At 38.4% G+C, this 16,281-nt stretch overlaps 1 protein-coding gene across 1 annotated transcript in view; it reads left to right on the top strand.

Moving 5' to 3' along the window:
• Positions 1-16,281, top strand: part of RYR2 (ryanodine receptor 2) — a 547,432-nt gene that overhangs the window by 394,028 nt on the left and 137,123 nt on the right. The window contains exons 63-64 of the mRNA XM_021696142.1: positions 5,935-5,984; positions 15,989-16,049. Coding sequence (XP_021551817.1) covers positions 5,935-5,984; positions 15,989-16,049 — 111 coding nt within the window. The remainder of the gene's footprint in view (positions 1-5,934; positions 5,985-15,988; positions 16,050-16,281) is intronic.

Below are 16,281 nucleotides of genomic sequence, written 5' to 3'. Positions count from 1 at the left end.
CTCAGCAAATCTATTTTTGTATTACCAAATCGCACTGGAATTGACACCAAGCTTTTAGGTTGTGTTTGGAAAAAAAAAATTTATATAAAAGTGAGTAACCTACACAAAGCAGAATACAAGATTTCCTTGGACTTGACTTTAATGATCTGTGATGTCATGTGATGTAAGATTGCAACAGGGTTAAAAATGGCCCCAAACTTCTTTAAATAATGATCTTCCTGTGAAGTTGGTAAAACCGATTATAGTTAAGGAAACAGAGAATCCATCCAGTGGCATACTTTGTTTCCACCAACTTTGTTACCCGAAAAAGAGGAGTGAGGGGCTACTTTCCAAGATGTGAATCCCCTTCCCTTTCTCCCTTTGGCGTGGTCTTCTTTCCTCTTTCCCCAGGAGAGAGAGGCCCATCCCTCTGCATTTCACAAGCTCACCATCCGTAGGGGACTGGGAGTGTCTCAGCAGCTAGAAAATGCCAGGGCATCAAGTTACCTTTAAACACCCTGCAGCCCTAACTGCAGTCTCCTCACACTCCCCCCCCACCCCTGTCTTTTATAAGAGCAGCTTTGTTCCCAGAGTTGTTGTTGATGTAGCTGTCACTCAATTACGTACACTAAGAGACAGTGCAGTCAGAGAATGTAGGAAAAAATACAAGTACGCAAACTCTGTTCTTTCCCCTCTCCTGTATCATGTTTTATCTTCATTACGTTTCATTCTTAGAACTGTTCCCTGACCTCAGAAGTAACTAATTTTCCTTTGCCGACTCTCCCTCATAGAATAAATCAGAAGAGCATTGCTATTCTGTGCCAGCCTCAGTTAATGTGGTTTGGGGGCCTGAGGTACCCCCTTTTTATTAACATTGCACCAGAATGTTTTCCATAATGTCATCTTCAGTTTTTCTTCACCTCCTGGAAAGAGGGTTGGCAAATTTTACTTTTCCCTTTACCATTTCCAAAAGAGAAATCCATCTAAAATAACAACGTACAGGACTGAGACACACACTAATAGGAGTAGCTTAATTTCATCACAGCACCTGTGCACCAAACATAGATAGGATTTAACCTCAGAAAAATTTTGGAATGAAAAAATGAATTAAGGTAATAATAAATTATGGCACATGCAAAATGCTGTCCAGTCACTAAAATTATGCATGCAAATATGTAATAAACTAGGACAATGATTATTTAAAAAGTAAAATATATATTTAAATAGTATGCATCCAGATTTTTTAGAAACCTATATTTGTATATGTAGAAAAATACTGGTAGGGAAGAAACTTGATTTTAGTAATTGTTTTCATTGGGGGTAGTATAGTAGATATTTTTTCTTACTACTTTTGTATATTTTTAAAGTTTTTAAAGTGAAAAAACTTTTATAATCATAAAGGTGTGTTTTAAAACAACCCAAATCACCATCAAACTAACAAAAACCGACTAAAATTTTTGTTTGATATTTTAAAATGGTATCACTGAGATTTATAAATGTGTGATTTCTTACCACTTCAGTTAAATATTACTTCAGTGAATAAAATAGGTAAAAAAAAAAAAAAGGATAAAACACAACAAAAAATACTGGCCCTGCTACTATGGATAAGCAGTCATGCCTTCATACACAGGTTGAACACTGAAGTGATCATTTTAATTTGTATTTAACAGTTGTGTGTAGCAATAGTTCTGTGGGTCTCAGTTAACTTGCACATTTAAGAACAGGTTGTTTCCATTGGATGTTTAGATACTTCTGGCACTAGACATCACGTATTGAGCATTTACTATATGATCATGTGTGTGGAAAAGGGTGAGGTATGGCCTCTGTACTCTGGGAGTGTACCCAGCAATAGCTGGGTATGTGAATAGAAATATAATTCTAGCAGAAAGCCATGCAGTGCTGTGGGATTCCAAGTAAAGTGAGGCCACACTGGATGGGTATGGGCAGGCTAGAGATAAGGGAAAGCCATGATAATTCACAATTGATCTTCAAGAACATGTAGGTCATAGATTCAGAAGGGGGACTATTTTCTACATGTAGATAATAGCATAGAGAGTGTAGAACATAGTAATTTAGGGGCAATGTGGGTTATGTAGATTCCTTATGGAATACTGTAATTGACATTAACTGCCAGAATAAGGCATCTTCTTCCTTTTTTCTTTTTACTGTTTACACTTAGTCTTTTTTAATTAATTCATTAGCCCTAGGAAGCCACTGAGATATAGGGCAGTCTGGCAGCAAAAGCAGGATGGAGATGAGTCAGCTTGCTAGGAGGCCATGACAGCAGTCCAGGCTGTCGAGATAGAACTGCTTCCTCAAATAGGTGGTTCTACCCACTAATTCATTCAGTGCGTATTTCTGAATGCCTGCCACATGCAAGGTGCTGTCCTGGGTTTGAGGATGAACAAGCACATAAAACAATGCGGTTCCTGACTCCAGTGCACTTCAAAGTGCAGCTGAGTACCTGCTTACATGTAGAGCTAACCACTTAGTAAGTTGTGATGAGTAATGAAAACGTACATAAAGGTCTGGGAATATAGAGAAGATACACATGCAGAGTGGGGCTGGATATGGGAAGCATGGGTGAGAGAAAATCACAGGACAGGGCAATGAGTCCTATGGAAGGTAGGAAGAAGGAGGCCAACATGGCGCTGGAGTTTCAATGCTGAGTGGTTGGAACAATATTGGTGGTGACAGCAAAAAGAAATGACAGAAGAACTGGTTTTGAGAAGAAGATGTTAAATTTGGTTAGGGAATCATTGAAGTATATAAGTAAGTAGTAGCAGGTCATTTGGCTGGAGATGTCCAGCCAAAGGTTGGAAATGAGTGTTTGGTATTGGTGGAGAGACCAAAGCAAGGAATGACATATTCAGAGATTGTACCCCTGTGATGCTCCAAGTTCTGAAATCAGATGAAGGGGGAGTGGAGAGAGAAGCAAAAAGGTCTGAATACCAAAACTTGGTGAATTATTCCATCTGAAGGGTTTTCAGAAGTGGGTTCTTGAAGAACACTGAGAATGATTAATTAGAGAAAAAGGGGAAATGCATTGCTGTAAAACAGAATTCCGACTTTCCCAGATTGAAATAGTCGATGATGCCACATACCGCAGAGAGCTCTTCAGGATGGAGGTTGAAAAGGTGTTATTAGATTTGCTGACTGGCAGGTATTGCTTTTCAGTAGAGCAGTGAAGTGAAAAGCAAAATGACAAAGCAAGGCATCGAAGCTAAGGAAGTGTAGATGCATTATAAATTCTTAAGAATGTTAGTAATGATGGGATATACAGAAAGGGGATAACAACGTTATGGAAAATATTTTTGGAGAAAACTATAGGCCAAAGCTTACAGTAATGAAACCTTAGAGTCGGTATAGAAACTACACTCTGAAAGTGGATGGCACAGGAGAGGAAAAAAATATAATTTGTCCTTTGGGTGGACTTGGTTTTCTACATATCTTTATTTCTCTCTGGTAGCACATTGGCCACTGATTAGGAACAACTAAAGTTAAGAAGCAGTTGCTACAATAAGAAGTCATTTTTCTCAGACAAACTCTCAGACATTCAATATCCAACAGAATGGGATACAGAGCAGTTCTGTTTTCCATCACAGCAAAATGTCCTAGGTAGATCTGGATGAATTGGGTTAAAACATGATCCTAGTGTCCTAAATTCAACATTATCTCCAATTGTTTCATGCTGATCCTAGAGAGTCTCAGTAAGCAGTAAAAGAGATCACTTAAAATAGGTTGGTATACATGTAGAGATCCAAAATGTGTACAATTCTAAGAAGTCATCACTCTCTTCAGATGGGGACAGACCTTTGTTGAGTTAGCATGCATAAGGCTCAGTGGATGAGGGCACCTGGAAAAAGTTGCTTTAGGTTTATTGTCTTTTTTTTCCTTACAGTATAGCACAAAGATGAATGATAATGCAGCTCAGGAGGCTGATGTCTCATTTTATTTTATTTTATTTTATTTTTTTAAAGATTTTATTTATTTATTTGAGAGAGAGAGTGAGAGAGAGAAAGAGCACAAGAGGGGGGAGCGGGAGAGGGAGAAGCAGACTCCCTGCCGAGCAGGGAGCCCGATGCGGGACTTGATCCCGGGACTCCAGGATCGTGACCTGAGCCGAAGGCAGTCGCTTAACCAACTGAGCCACCCAGGCGCCCTATTTTATTTTTTTTAAAGATTTTATTTATTTGTTTGATACAGAGAGAATGAGAGAGAGAGAGCACATGAGAGGGGGGAGGGTCAGAGGGAGAAGCAGGCTCCCCGCCGAGCAGGGAGCCCGATGCGGGACTCGATCCAGGGACTCCAGGATCATGACCTGAGCCGAAAGCAGTCGCTTAACCAACTGAGCCACCCAGGCGCCCCGTGATGTCTCATTTTAAATCCTAATATCTACTTGAACAGATCATTGTTTTCAAAACTTTTAGAACTGCTAGGGGATTTCTCAAGACCTCAAATTCACTTAGACATTTGTCGATGAATGTTCTCTTGGAAAAGCTATACAATGCTCTATATAATTAATTTTCATTCTTACCTTATTGGCATAGTTACTGAAATGAAAAATGGTAGCCAAAACTTCGTGTAAAGAAGGTCAGTATCACCAGTGTGATTCCCTGTCTCCTTTCTCCCATCCTGCCATGAGCGCGTGACTCCATTTGTTTTTTTTTCCCATGGCATAGTGTATATCCTGACGAGTGTACATCTGCACACTGCTGTTCATGGGAGAGCTTTGCAAGGCAGAATGGGACATTCAGAATATAGCTGTTTCCGTCATTGGAACAGTCAAGCTGGGTGTGGGTAGCACTGTATGAATGGATCGTCAAGGCTAGAGGTTTGGTAAGCTCGGGTTATGCAGATCCTGTGCTCTCCCCAGAGCTCAGGAGAGTGTGGGTAGATGTGACACGAGTATCAGTTGGAATACGGAAGGAGAGGTATCGTGGTAGAGATTTGCAAGAGTTCCCCCTCCAGCTTGGACTGGCAGGGGAGAAGGAGCCCTGGGTATTAGCAAAGGCTTGTTGGAGTGGACTTGTCCCATGCTGAATCCTGAGGGGTGGGTAGAAGGGAGTGTAGCAGGGAAGTGAGTGAAGGGTATTCCCCAAAATACTTTTAAGGAGCTTACTAGACTGTGGCCTGGTGGCCAGCCAGGTCAGTAGCAAGTCTTGCCCAGGGTTCTGGGGTCTGATGTATGAGTTAGTGCATATCAGCGCTATCATGCTGAATGCTGAAGGCAGGCCACCCTTCCTTGCAGTCTCCCACTACTGATCCCCAGGGAGGACACAGAGACCTAGAGGAGATAAGAAACCAGCTCAACTCAAGCCTTAGCATTGAGATCACTTGAAGTTAGCCCATCTGTAATGTTTATCAGTTGTTCAAATTCTGTCTCTCCTTCACTGTGTTCAGATTCACTGGATGCTTTGTAAGGGGTGTGATCACGGTTGGAAAAAAGGAAAGTTCAAGTGATAAACATACTGAAACTTCAAGTGAACCTTTTATGCCCAATGTGCCATACTTCTGGTTTTAAATAATGTCCATGACAACAATACAAATATTCTAGAATTCCAGTGGTTACATTTGGGCAGATAAAATTTAAGTGTGTTCCTTGTGGTATTTGAGTAGTTATATTCTTGTGGAGTTCATATAGATGGCTTTTATATTAATTAGCTTTGCTTTCAAGTTTTTTTTTGGTTTCTTTACTTATAATATGTGCTTTTTTAACCATGTTTGTTAAAGATATGCACTCAGAGATTCTTTCTTTAATACCTTTACTCCACATTCTGCTCAGAGAATTGATTCTTTCTGCGTGACATCATGTTGCTTTTTCCTGCTCATATATCAGCTGTTTATTTTTCTTTTTTTCTTCTTTTTTTTAATTTTATTTTAATTTCTCCCTGTCTTTTCTACCTTCCCTCCCCCTTTTTCCCCCTTTCTCTTTTGTTTTTCTTTTGTCTTCAGCCTATTCTGCAAACTTGGAGTTCTTGTCAGGCATAGGATTTCACTATTTGGTAAGGAGACCCTTGAAACGAATACGAGCATGGCCATCACTTGGTTTTCTTTGCCAGTTTTGCACTGTGTTGTGTGCTGCTATGTTGCATGAATGCATGTTTGCATGGCTGCATGCATGGTCGTCATAGGCCAAGATAAGGTCCTCGAGGTTGTTTGTAAGTAGCATTATCTGTGGTGAAATTGAAGACTGTAACTTTTTCATGCTGGTCCAAAGCACATTTGGGAAAATCAAAAGGTTTTATTATGAAAGAGAAAAATGAATGCAAGTGGCAGCTTCTGCCGTATTTTATTTCAGAGGGGTGAAGCAGAACCGGGCCCTCGAATTTGTCTATTTCCAATAGATTGCAGAATGAGCTGTCATAAATCAAAAAATTTTAACTGCACTTATTTTAATTTTTTTTTTTTTTTTTTTTTGTAACGCTCTTGACTACAGATCTGCATGTTGACTGCATTCCAGACACTGGAGCTTCATAGTAGAGACAGTGAGGCAAGGACTTTACTTGGCAAAAGGGACTTATCAAGTCCATTTTTGTTTGTGTCTGGGTATTCACGTAACTAAAGTCCGCCCATCCGAGCACCTGCTTGTGGACACTTTCCACAGGTCCTCCTTGCTGTGGAGCTGTAGGACCCAAGAGAAACTGGCAGAATTTGTGTTTTAATTTCCTGTCTCTGCTTTTATAAACCACAAAAGCAAACTTCAGCCCTGTGCGCTCTAGGTGATGAGACAGTGTTGGGGTAATATCGGTCATAAAATATTGAGTGTACTGATACAGATGTTGTGAGTTCAATTCCATTTACAGGAAAAGCTAAGGATTATGTCATTTCTTTAAAAGCCACAATGAATGATCGGAGGAATAGGTATGTGTGTGTATATATCTTCTCTCTCTCTCACACACACACACACATACACACACACATTACTTTTAAGTCCTTTAAAACAGTCTATTTTTTGAGAAATGATAGTTTCTGGATATAATTCCTTAAACCTCTGTTTGGTTTCTAATTTTATTAGATCCAATATTTGGTGCTCTTAAATTTAGTAATTGAAGGTTCTATTTCATTTAAATTGCCTGAGTTTTTGCATTAATGTTTCAGTTATCCCAAATCAATGTGCAGATGATCTTCAAGATAATTTCTAGTTTACTGACCTTTGTTTGACTTCTCTTCAACATAGAAAAATTTCTGTGAACATTGTGGAGACAGAATTATACACTCTTCAACTTTCTCGTAATAACAGTGGATTCAAGTGTCCTCCGTTTGTCTTATTATATATCATTCTGACGGGGACCCCTTTTCTCAAGTGCAGTGTTTGCATTCTTACTAATGAGCATAATAATACTTTCTTGTGTGCTATTTCTAACTTCTTGCATATTGTAAATTCTTGGTTTTCTATGTTATATTTCACTATAATTTTCTTTAAAAATTTTTTTGAGGTATTCCACATATAGAACAAAGTACACAAATCTTGAAGATAGCTTAATGATATAGTTTGTTGAAATTTTACGTACATATATGGATCAAGACATAGAACATTTCCAGCATCCCAGAAGCTTCCCTTGTGCCATTTCCGAATTTATTATCTTCTGCAAAGAAATTATATGTAGACCTCCATTACCGTGGGTTAATTTTGCCTATTCTTTAATCTCCTGTTTTTTTTTTAAGGGTCCAGTAATTGAAGATAAATGCACAATAAAACTTGTCATACCTCCACTTTAACATCCATTCCATCCCTATGTGATGCTGATATCCCATTTAGGCACTGTATCTTAAACCCCTTAGCCTTTAAATACTATTACTTTTATTTTTAACAGGAATTTACTGGAGAGCTACTATGTGTCTTTGCCTCAAAAGTGTATTTGTGTGTCTTCTTTATATTATTCTAGCCTCTCTCGTTTTCATTGTTTCAAATTTGCTTTGGCATTTGCCTGTAAAGTAATACAAACTTCAAGAGGCCTTCATTAATCAAACATTTTCTAATACAGACTGGTCAAGTTATTGGAATTTTAAGTCTTATCCATGTCATCTCTACACGTGACAGTTATAACCTGACTTTAGACACTAATAGGATGTCCCGGGAAAATCGTGGGCTTCGAATCGGAAAACCTAGATTTAAACCTAGATTTAAGGGCTGTATTTGCAACTAGACCAGCTGAATGATTTAGATAAGGGACTTGACTTCTCTGAACTCTTGTTTTTGTTTTTGTTTTTGTTTTTGTTTCACTTTTAAAGTAGGTTAGAATGTCTCCTGATCTTAGAGATCAGTTATACATAGCTGATCTAATGTAGGGTAATGAATGCTCAAGTGCTGTGGAAACTTTAACTGTCCAGCTTTCAGATCTAAGGGATTCCTAGTCTTATTTGCACAGTTTTTATTTAGATAAATCAAACTACAAATGAACCAGACTAGGGGACTTGGCTATTTAAAGTACCTGTACAATGAAGGCTCTATAATCTTCCCGTTTCCAGAGTTCAATGGAAGTGGTATGCCAGGTATTTATTTTTGATGTGTCAGTTCTGCCATTGTGGATTTCCCTAAAGAGCGAGACCTAATGATATATATGATATATATATATATATACAGTGGCCCTTTATAGTCCTATTAATCTCTTATTTTTTTTCTTTCTCCCTTCTTTTACATGATACCATTTTCCATATTCTGATGGAATAAATGAATAAACTGATGATCAAAATGTTTTTCCTGTACTGACTTAGTTCAAAAAACTTTTTATGACTTAAGCTAAGGGTAAATTAAGATAGTTTGAAATGGAGGTTAGCAAAGAAATACTTGGGCTTTGTGTCTTATGAACAATGAGCAAAGATAAAGATGTAGAAAGATACACATTAGCCTTCAACATATCAGGAAGGTGAGATTGGAGACACAAGGGGGGAACATTAATGTAAACCAACAGACAAAATGCTTGTGGTGAGGTCAGGGTTTGATGAGTAATGGACTGTTTATTCCAGGCTGGCTACCAGGTTGTCACTGTACCTCCAGACTTTATCTGTAGTTGAAACTTACCTGATATATTGAAGATTCCCCCAATTTTGACTTCTCTTTGTGTATGTTTTTTACTTACTTTAAGATATGTTCTATACATTGAGGCACACTAAGAATTAAAGAGATCAGTCATGTTTTTATGCTTCATATATTCTTTTTGAGGTGCTTAAACCATTTCATTTTATATTTGAAAAAGGTAAGTTTTTTTAAAAGGGAAACAAGCCCTTTTCCCCAGAGAACAGTAGTTCTGGTGTATCCACTAAAGTGCTTTATGGAAAAAAATAATAAATTAGTGTCTTCATAATATATATATAGGCTTTCTGTTTGAATTCTGGAATGCTTGTCAGTGATTGTAAGTTGGTGCACTCTAGTATTTTAGAAAATTGGTTAGGGCATGGATAAGACCCAGGCAAGCTGAGAAGTAGTAAGGATCCCATTGGCCATTTTCAAGGACCCATTATTGATTAATGGAATATCGCTTTTAATCCCATCATTTTATCCCACTTCTGCTAAGTGGAAATTCTGATTACTAATGTTAAGGCAGTTAGAAAATACATAAGCCCTCCTATTACAGCCCATTTAAGCCTTTCAGTCAGTTTTAGAGGAAGCAGAATCCGTAACTAAGCCTCCAACAGGGACAGAGATGGTGCCACAGGTGTATGCATATCAGGGCTTCTTAAGGGCTCTATTTTTATATGTGAAAATAAATCTAATGCCTTAATGACATTCATTTGACGCATTCATTCAATAAACACTGACTGTGTTCAGCTGTGTGGGAGGCACGCTTTCAGGCTGTCGGGATAGGAAAATGAAGATTTCTACACTTGTGCACTGCATCCAGGCCAATCCAGGCATCTGTCACCTGTCCTCCTCCACAAGCAAAGTGACCATTCTGTCTGAATCCCCTCTTGCTCTTCCAAACCATGCTCCACAACAGTTCAGTCTTCCCAAACCCAGTCTCTCCTGTCACACTCCTGCGTATTCAGTGGCTTCCCTTTGCTTGAAAATAAAAATTCTGAATCTGGCCACAACAGTATTTCACAGAGTGTCCCCAGTGTACCACTCCATCCTCATTTCCTGGCACTTTCTCGCTCTCGACAGTTCCACCTAAGCAGCCCTCTTTCTGCTTCTTCAAAGTGTTGTATTATTTTCTGCGCAGGGTCTTTGCACATGCTATAATTCCTGACTGGAATGGGGTCTCCAGACGTAGCAGTCACCTCTCTGGTCCTCTACACCCATAATGGAGTAAGCCACTCATCCTTCAGACTTCAACCTAAATATTACTTACTCTGTCAGGAAAACCTTCCCCAATCTCCCTGATTTTACTCCCTCCCCCTCCTATTACGGCATTCTCACAGCTCCCAGTACCCTTCCTTCATCTCAGTGATGATGTCACCAGATTCACATCTCTCACTCGCACAAACCTCTCTGCTCACTGAGGGCTTATTGTTGTATCTGAGGTCTGGCACATAGTACGTATTTATCAATATCTGATGATTGAATGAGTGAATGAACTAGGTTGTGCCTTCAGGAAGCCTACAGTCTGATAGAGAAGAGTAGACACTAAGAACGATGCAGTAAGAGCTCTTGATTTTAAACTTTCTTACATTCATGAATAACTGAAATTTTACTTTTTTTTTCCTTATGAGATTATTAAGAAAAATGTAGTACCCAGTTATCCCACAATCTATAAGAATCACATTTTTATTTATTTATTTTTTTTATTCCTTAAGCTGTACGAGAAAACACTTAGGGCACTTACACTGAACAGGAAATAACGTGTAAGTAATGACTCTTCAAACATGATCGTTAAACCCAACCAACAGTGATCCTTTCAGCTACAGGAACGACTTGAGAAGGCTCGCACCAAACAGTTGTCATTTGGAGGCCTTTTCTACTTTCCCATTTTCTGGTGAATTTTTAACGTATTGGCGAGAGAGCAGATTGTCCAGAGTTACTGGAGAGTTTCCAGATTTGGCCGAGGGACTTCTAGGAAGGCCTGGACTCCAGCAAGCACTCAGTAACATGATGAGCGTAGCACTCCAAAATTTCTCCTGGTTTGACCTCAGTGACCCTAGAGCCCTATGTGGCACGTCATTAACTCCACTCCAATATTAGCCACAGGGCTATTGAACAAGATAAGGATTGTCATGTATTTAAATGAAGCAGTAGTTCTTGTTAAAATGTTGGGTTTTCTCCCTCCAGGTGGGGATGCCTGATTTAAACTGCTGCCTAAATCTTAATGTTATATTTAGAAGAGTTTCAAGAGTAAAGTTATTAATACAGTGGATTCTATCAGTTGGTATCTCTCCCTGATTAAAAAATTAGTGGGTTAAGTTTATGTTGATCCATCTGTTATCTGCCCGCTCCAAAAACCCATTGAGGTGTTTAAAATGAGGACTGCTATCTCATATCAGGAGATATTAGAAAATTAGTCCGTGTACGTATTATCCTTAAGAAGGTTCAGATCATGCTTACTTTTGTTTCCTAGGACACAGAATGAAAGGAAAATTACTTAAAGTACTCAGAGTCTCTGAGGACTGTGCATATCTAAGAACTGAACCTGTCGTTATGCTGGGTATCTAATGGTTCAGTTATGCACAGCCTGCTACTTTTGCTAATTATTGTTGTCATCACTTGAGGACCATTAAGGTCTTTCCCTAACATAACAGTTCTGTGGTTTGATGACCCTATACGTGGCAAAGACAAGAATTTCCTGGATTTAACTTGTTTTATATGTTACATAAAAAATAACCTATTTCTTATAGAGAGATACATTAGGTCAGAAATACCAGAGTTAAAAACCTATAATGAGGATCGTATCAGAAAACAGTATTAGAGCAATACAGATGTTTCTTTCCCCTGTACATATTTCTATGAGAGAATGTCCTGACTTTGGAGTAAATGAATAGAATATGTAATTATGTAAAATATATTTTCAGTTTAACTGAAATTTCTCACCAAGTTAAAGTTTCAGTAATTTTATTCTGTTCAGGATTGCAGATTTCAGAAGGAATAAAGTCATTGGCACTTTTCAGTTTCTCTCTATCTCCTCCTAATTTGAGAGAAGTTTGTATCTCTAGCATAATTTTATTCCACATTATTAATGAGGATTCTGCCAAGATTAATCATTTCTTCAAAGGAGAGAATGCAGGGAGGTATTGCCATGCAAGAAAAGTGAGGTAGAAGAACGAAACTTAGAATGGTTGTTACTGCTTTCTCAGTGGAGGGAAAGTCCATTCTGATCATACTCCATACATCAGATGGCAAAACAGAAGCAGGACATCATATGTCACATTGTGGGTAACACTAAAAGCTCCTGAATTACAGAACCATATATTAAAAACCACAAAACAATTTGGGAATAAAATACAAAAAGAATATTTTGACTCTAACATCTTTAACTTCGTTATTTTTATTTAGAGAGTTATAGTATTGTATGAGAGTTGGTACAATGATTTTAAAAACTGGATGCTTGCTGTCTGTCGCTGTTAGACTCGGGTATAAGTTACGATTTTAATTATGTACCTTTTATGCTTACACACTGATGCAAACACACAATCTTAAAGACAAATATGCAATCCACAGGGGTTTCCCTAGGTGTTTAGAGGTGATGCAGGTATGTTTGAAGCCAAAGGAAGTAATTTGGACCTTAAAAGAGCGTGAGTTGAAAAGTATCAAACTTTTGGTTTTTATTCTAGTCTGAGTAGTGAAGCAATTACATGTAGTTAAATATTTGAAAATACAATCATCACTTTAAAATTTTACCATCGTACTACACGTTCACTTGTCTTTCCTGTTTTTACTGATAGCGTGATTGACATTTCTGGTGATGGTGATCTGGAGAGCCTGAAGAAGGGCAGGATGTGGGCAATTCTTATTTTATTTAAAACTCCTACTACAAGCTTTAATCTCTTCAAGACTAACCATTAGTTAGGCCTTTATCTGTTGCTGATAGAACAGATGCTTTTGCTTGGTCTACACCACAAAATGTTGAAGATTCAATTAATACTTTCCTCGATCTGTTAGGATCCTTTCTCCACCGCTTTTCACGCGGAGATGTTGCCGTTCAGAGTTCTCCTGCGTCTCCTACAGAGCACCCTGCTTCACGGGGTTTATGGCTTGTGACTTTACAATCACAGAAATTTCACATTCACCATATGCATTTTAATCTGACTCACAGAACTTTTCTGGCCAGTGGTATGGTTTCCTCCTCTTCACAGCCCACAAGATTCAACTGAATGCCTGCTGTAGGCCAGATGCTATCCTAGGGGCCAGACACTGTCCTAGGGGTCAGACAGACACTGTCCTAGGGGCTGGCCTACAGCAGGGAACAAAAGTCCCACCTCACGAGTTCTTACGAACGGAGGTTTAAAATACCCCAACTGCTCCTTTGGAAAAGGGCATGGTCAGGCTTAGGACAAAGTACAAACAAGGTCATCTATACGAGGAGCCAGCAGACTGTAAGGGAAAGGGGAAAAGAACTGTTGAGTTTTAGGATGAGAGTGAGGGGCCAGCCTCTCTGACTTGGTGCTAAATAATAGTTGCACGTTGCTGTGTATCCCATCTTCCTCTTGGGCCTTTATCTTTCTCCTTTTCTGTGCTGCATTCTCCTTATCTTTCCCATTTCCAAACATTAGAGGCCCTGAGACCCTTTTTCTTCTGTATTTATGCACATGCTGGCTTATTTCAGTCAGGCCCACAATTTTTGAAAGTACCTGTATGCTTGTGGTGCCCAAATGTATAGCTCCAGGTCACATCTGTTCCCTGCATCCCAGATTTGTGTACCAACTGCCTATTCTGCCTCTCTACCTGAGATCAACAGGCCCATCGTACTCAACCTGTCCAAAGCAGAGCATGCTACCTCCCCCCGCCCCACACTGCCCCTCCTCTTCTCTCTCCTTTGGCTCCTTTCTTGCGCTCTTTCCACATCAGAAAATCTTACCACCATTCACCCAGTTGCTCATACCAAGTGCTCACCCAAACAGTCTTGGGGTTATCTTTAACTCCTACCCGTCTCATCTCACGTTCAGGCCATAAGCATATCTTTAAAATAAATTCTTCACTGCGGATATCCTAATCCAAATTCACTGCCATCAATCCTCTGATTCTAGACGACTCTAGTAGATTCCTAACCGACTTCACTTTTGCCCTTCCAGAGTTTTGCACATGGTGAATTAATCCTTTTAAAATATAAATCAGATCCCATCCTGTTCAAAACCTTAAGAATGTCTCCCTATTGCACTTGAAAAAAAAAAAAATCAAAGTTCTTGCGCTGGTTGCAAGGCTCTAGAACCTGGCCGCTCCCTTCCTCTCTACTTCATAGGGTCCTTCTTTCCCCTGAATCTTGATCATGCATTAGTCACCTCCACTTCCTTGCCTGAACACCAGCCCCATTTTCTGCCTCAGACCCTTTGCACATGCTGGTCCCTCTGCCTGGGTGCCTTCTCCCATATCTGTGCATGATTCATTCCTTCATTCAAATCTTTGCTCAGGTGCCACCTTCTTAGAAAGGGCTTGGTGACCACTCACCCTATTACTCTGTCCAGTTGCTCTGATCCCTATCCCCTGATATATATATTAATTACATAACATATACTCTAAATTATTTAATTATATACAATTAATATAATCTACAAATATAAAATACTTATTTTGGTGTAGCCTGATATTTTGTTTCATATTGATTTTTTTCTTAAAATTTTATTCCCTGTGTCCCCCATTAAAATGCAAGTACCATGAGAACTCTCTTTTACTTATTACTGGGACTTTGAGAATGCCTGGTATTTGACAAGTATTGATTGAGTGAATGAATCATTAAATGAGTAATACCTCTACGGACCACAGTGGAAGCTCTAAGACTGCTGCTAATCAGTAGACAAGGACGTAACAAATTCTGCCTTTCTGCTGATTTTGTCTTCATTATTACCAGAAATTCTGACAAAGCACAAGAAAAATGGAACATTTTATTTAAGAACTCAGAGTCTAGCAATGAATACCTTATTTTTTTTTTTTCTTATTTGTATCGTATCACTAAACTGGCTTATCTAGGTTCCAAGGTAGTTGTTAATTTTCATGTGTATCTAATTCATTTTAGAATCTTTTTTTTTTTCACAAATTGTATAACGTACTCAAAAGTTACAAAAACTTACATTCAAATAGGAATCATTAATCTCTGGGCCCAGGAAATGACTTTATATATTATAAATAGGAAAGTATAAAATGAGGAAGTAACACTAACAGACTATATTGTGAGTGGTCAAATTACTTTGTAACTTTGGATTCATCATTTTGTTTATTTGCTCACATGTATCTTTATCACAGAGTAGAATGGACATAGTAATTGTATAATTCATATTTCTGTATTTTCTGATAAAACATGCCAATCAAAATGGGTGAATTTCATCTGACTTTCAAGAGAAGTCATCCCCATTTTAATCATCTTGTAAGAAGAGGATTTAACTTCTTCAGCCACTGATGCTTATTTACAGGACAGTTTGGTAGTTCTTTTTAACAAAGACCAAAAACATTCAGGCACATTAGTTCATCTTAATGCAGTTGGATGGAATAAGAAAGTAGAGACACTTGGGTAATTAAAAGGGAGTTAAATTTATTAGACTTTTAGCCCACCTCCTTTCATAAACATATGAGTTCACTTTAAAAGTTGACACACAATATGACTTAGAAAGAAGATGAGCCAGTATGGGGAGGCGAATATATTTGAAGAATTCAGTTAAAACACCTCAGCCTGGCACAACGCTTTGAATGCTTCTCGAGTATGTCAGCTATTTGATGAGACATGCTTTATTGCTTTTCTCCTTACATTTGCATAACCACTTTTGAGCAGAAAAACCGCATGATTTCAAACTTGATTATCAGAAAATCGTTTTAATCGCATTATTATAGAATTGTACCATTGACTAATTTTTGGTACAAAAATCTTACTAGAAAAGAACAGTGAGAAATCCTCAGGGCAATTTACACAGCCTTCTTTTTCCTCTTTAGGAAATGATGCCACATCAATTGTCAACTGCCTTCATATTTTGGGTCAGACTTTGGATGCCAGGTAAGTGAATACATTTTTGTCTACATGACTGTAGGAATGCTACACAAGAATATGAAGACTCACCTTGTCTCTTGATTTCATTCTTTGGTATTGTAATAAAGACTTAAGTGTGGGTGAAAAAATATATTGTAAGTGATGGATACAATGGCATTTTATTATTTTTATGATCTTGTATAAATTGTTAATTCACATTTCAAGTAATTTTTGTAGCAGCTAGGAATGTAATGGAGGG

The sequence above is a fragment of the Neomonachus schauinslandi genome, chromosome 6, assembly GCF_002201575.2.
Source record: "Neomonachus schauinslandi chromosome 6, ASM220157v2, whole genome shotgun sequence".
NCBI classification, from domain to species: Eukaryota; Metazoa; Chordata; class Mammalia; order Carnivora; family Phocidae; genus Neomonachus; species Neomonachus schauinslandi.
Note: the sequence above shows the minus strand (reverse complement) of the source record. Positions and strands in the feature narration are given on the sequence as shown.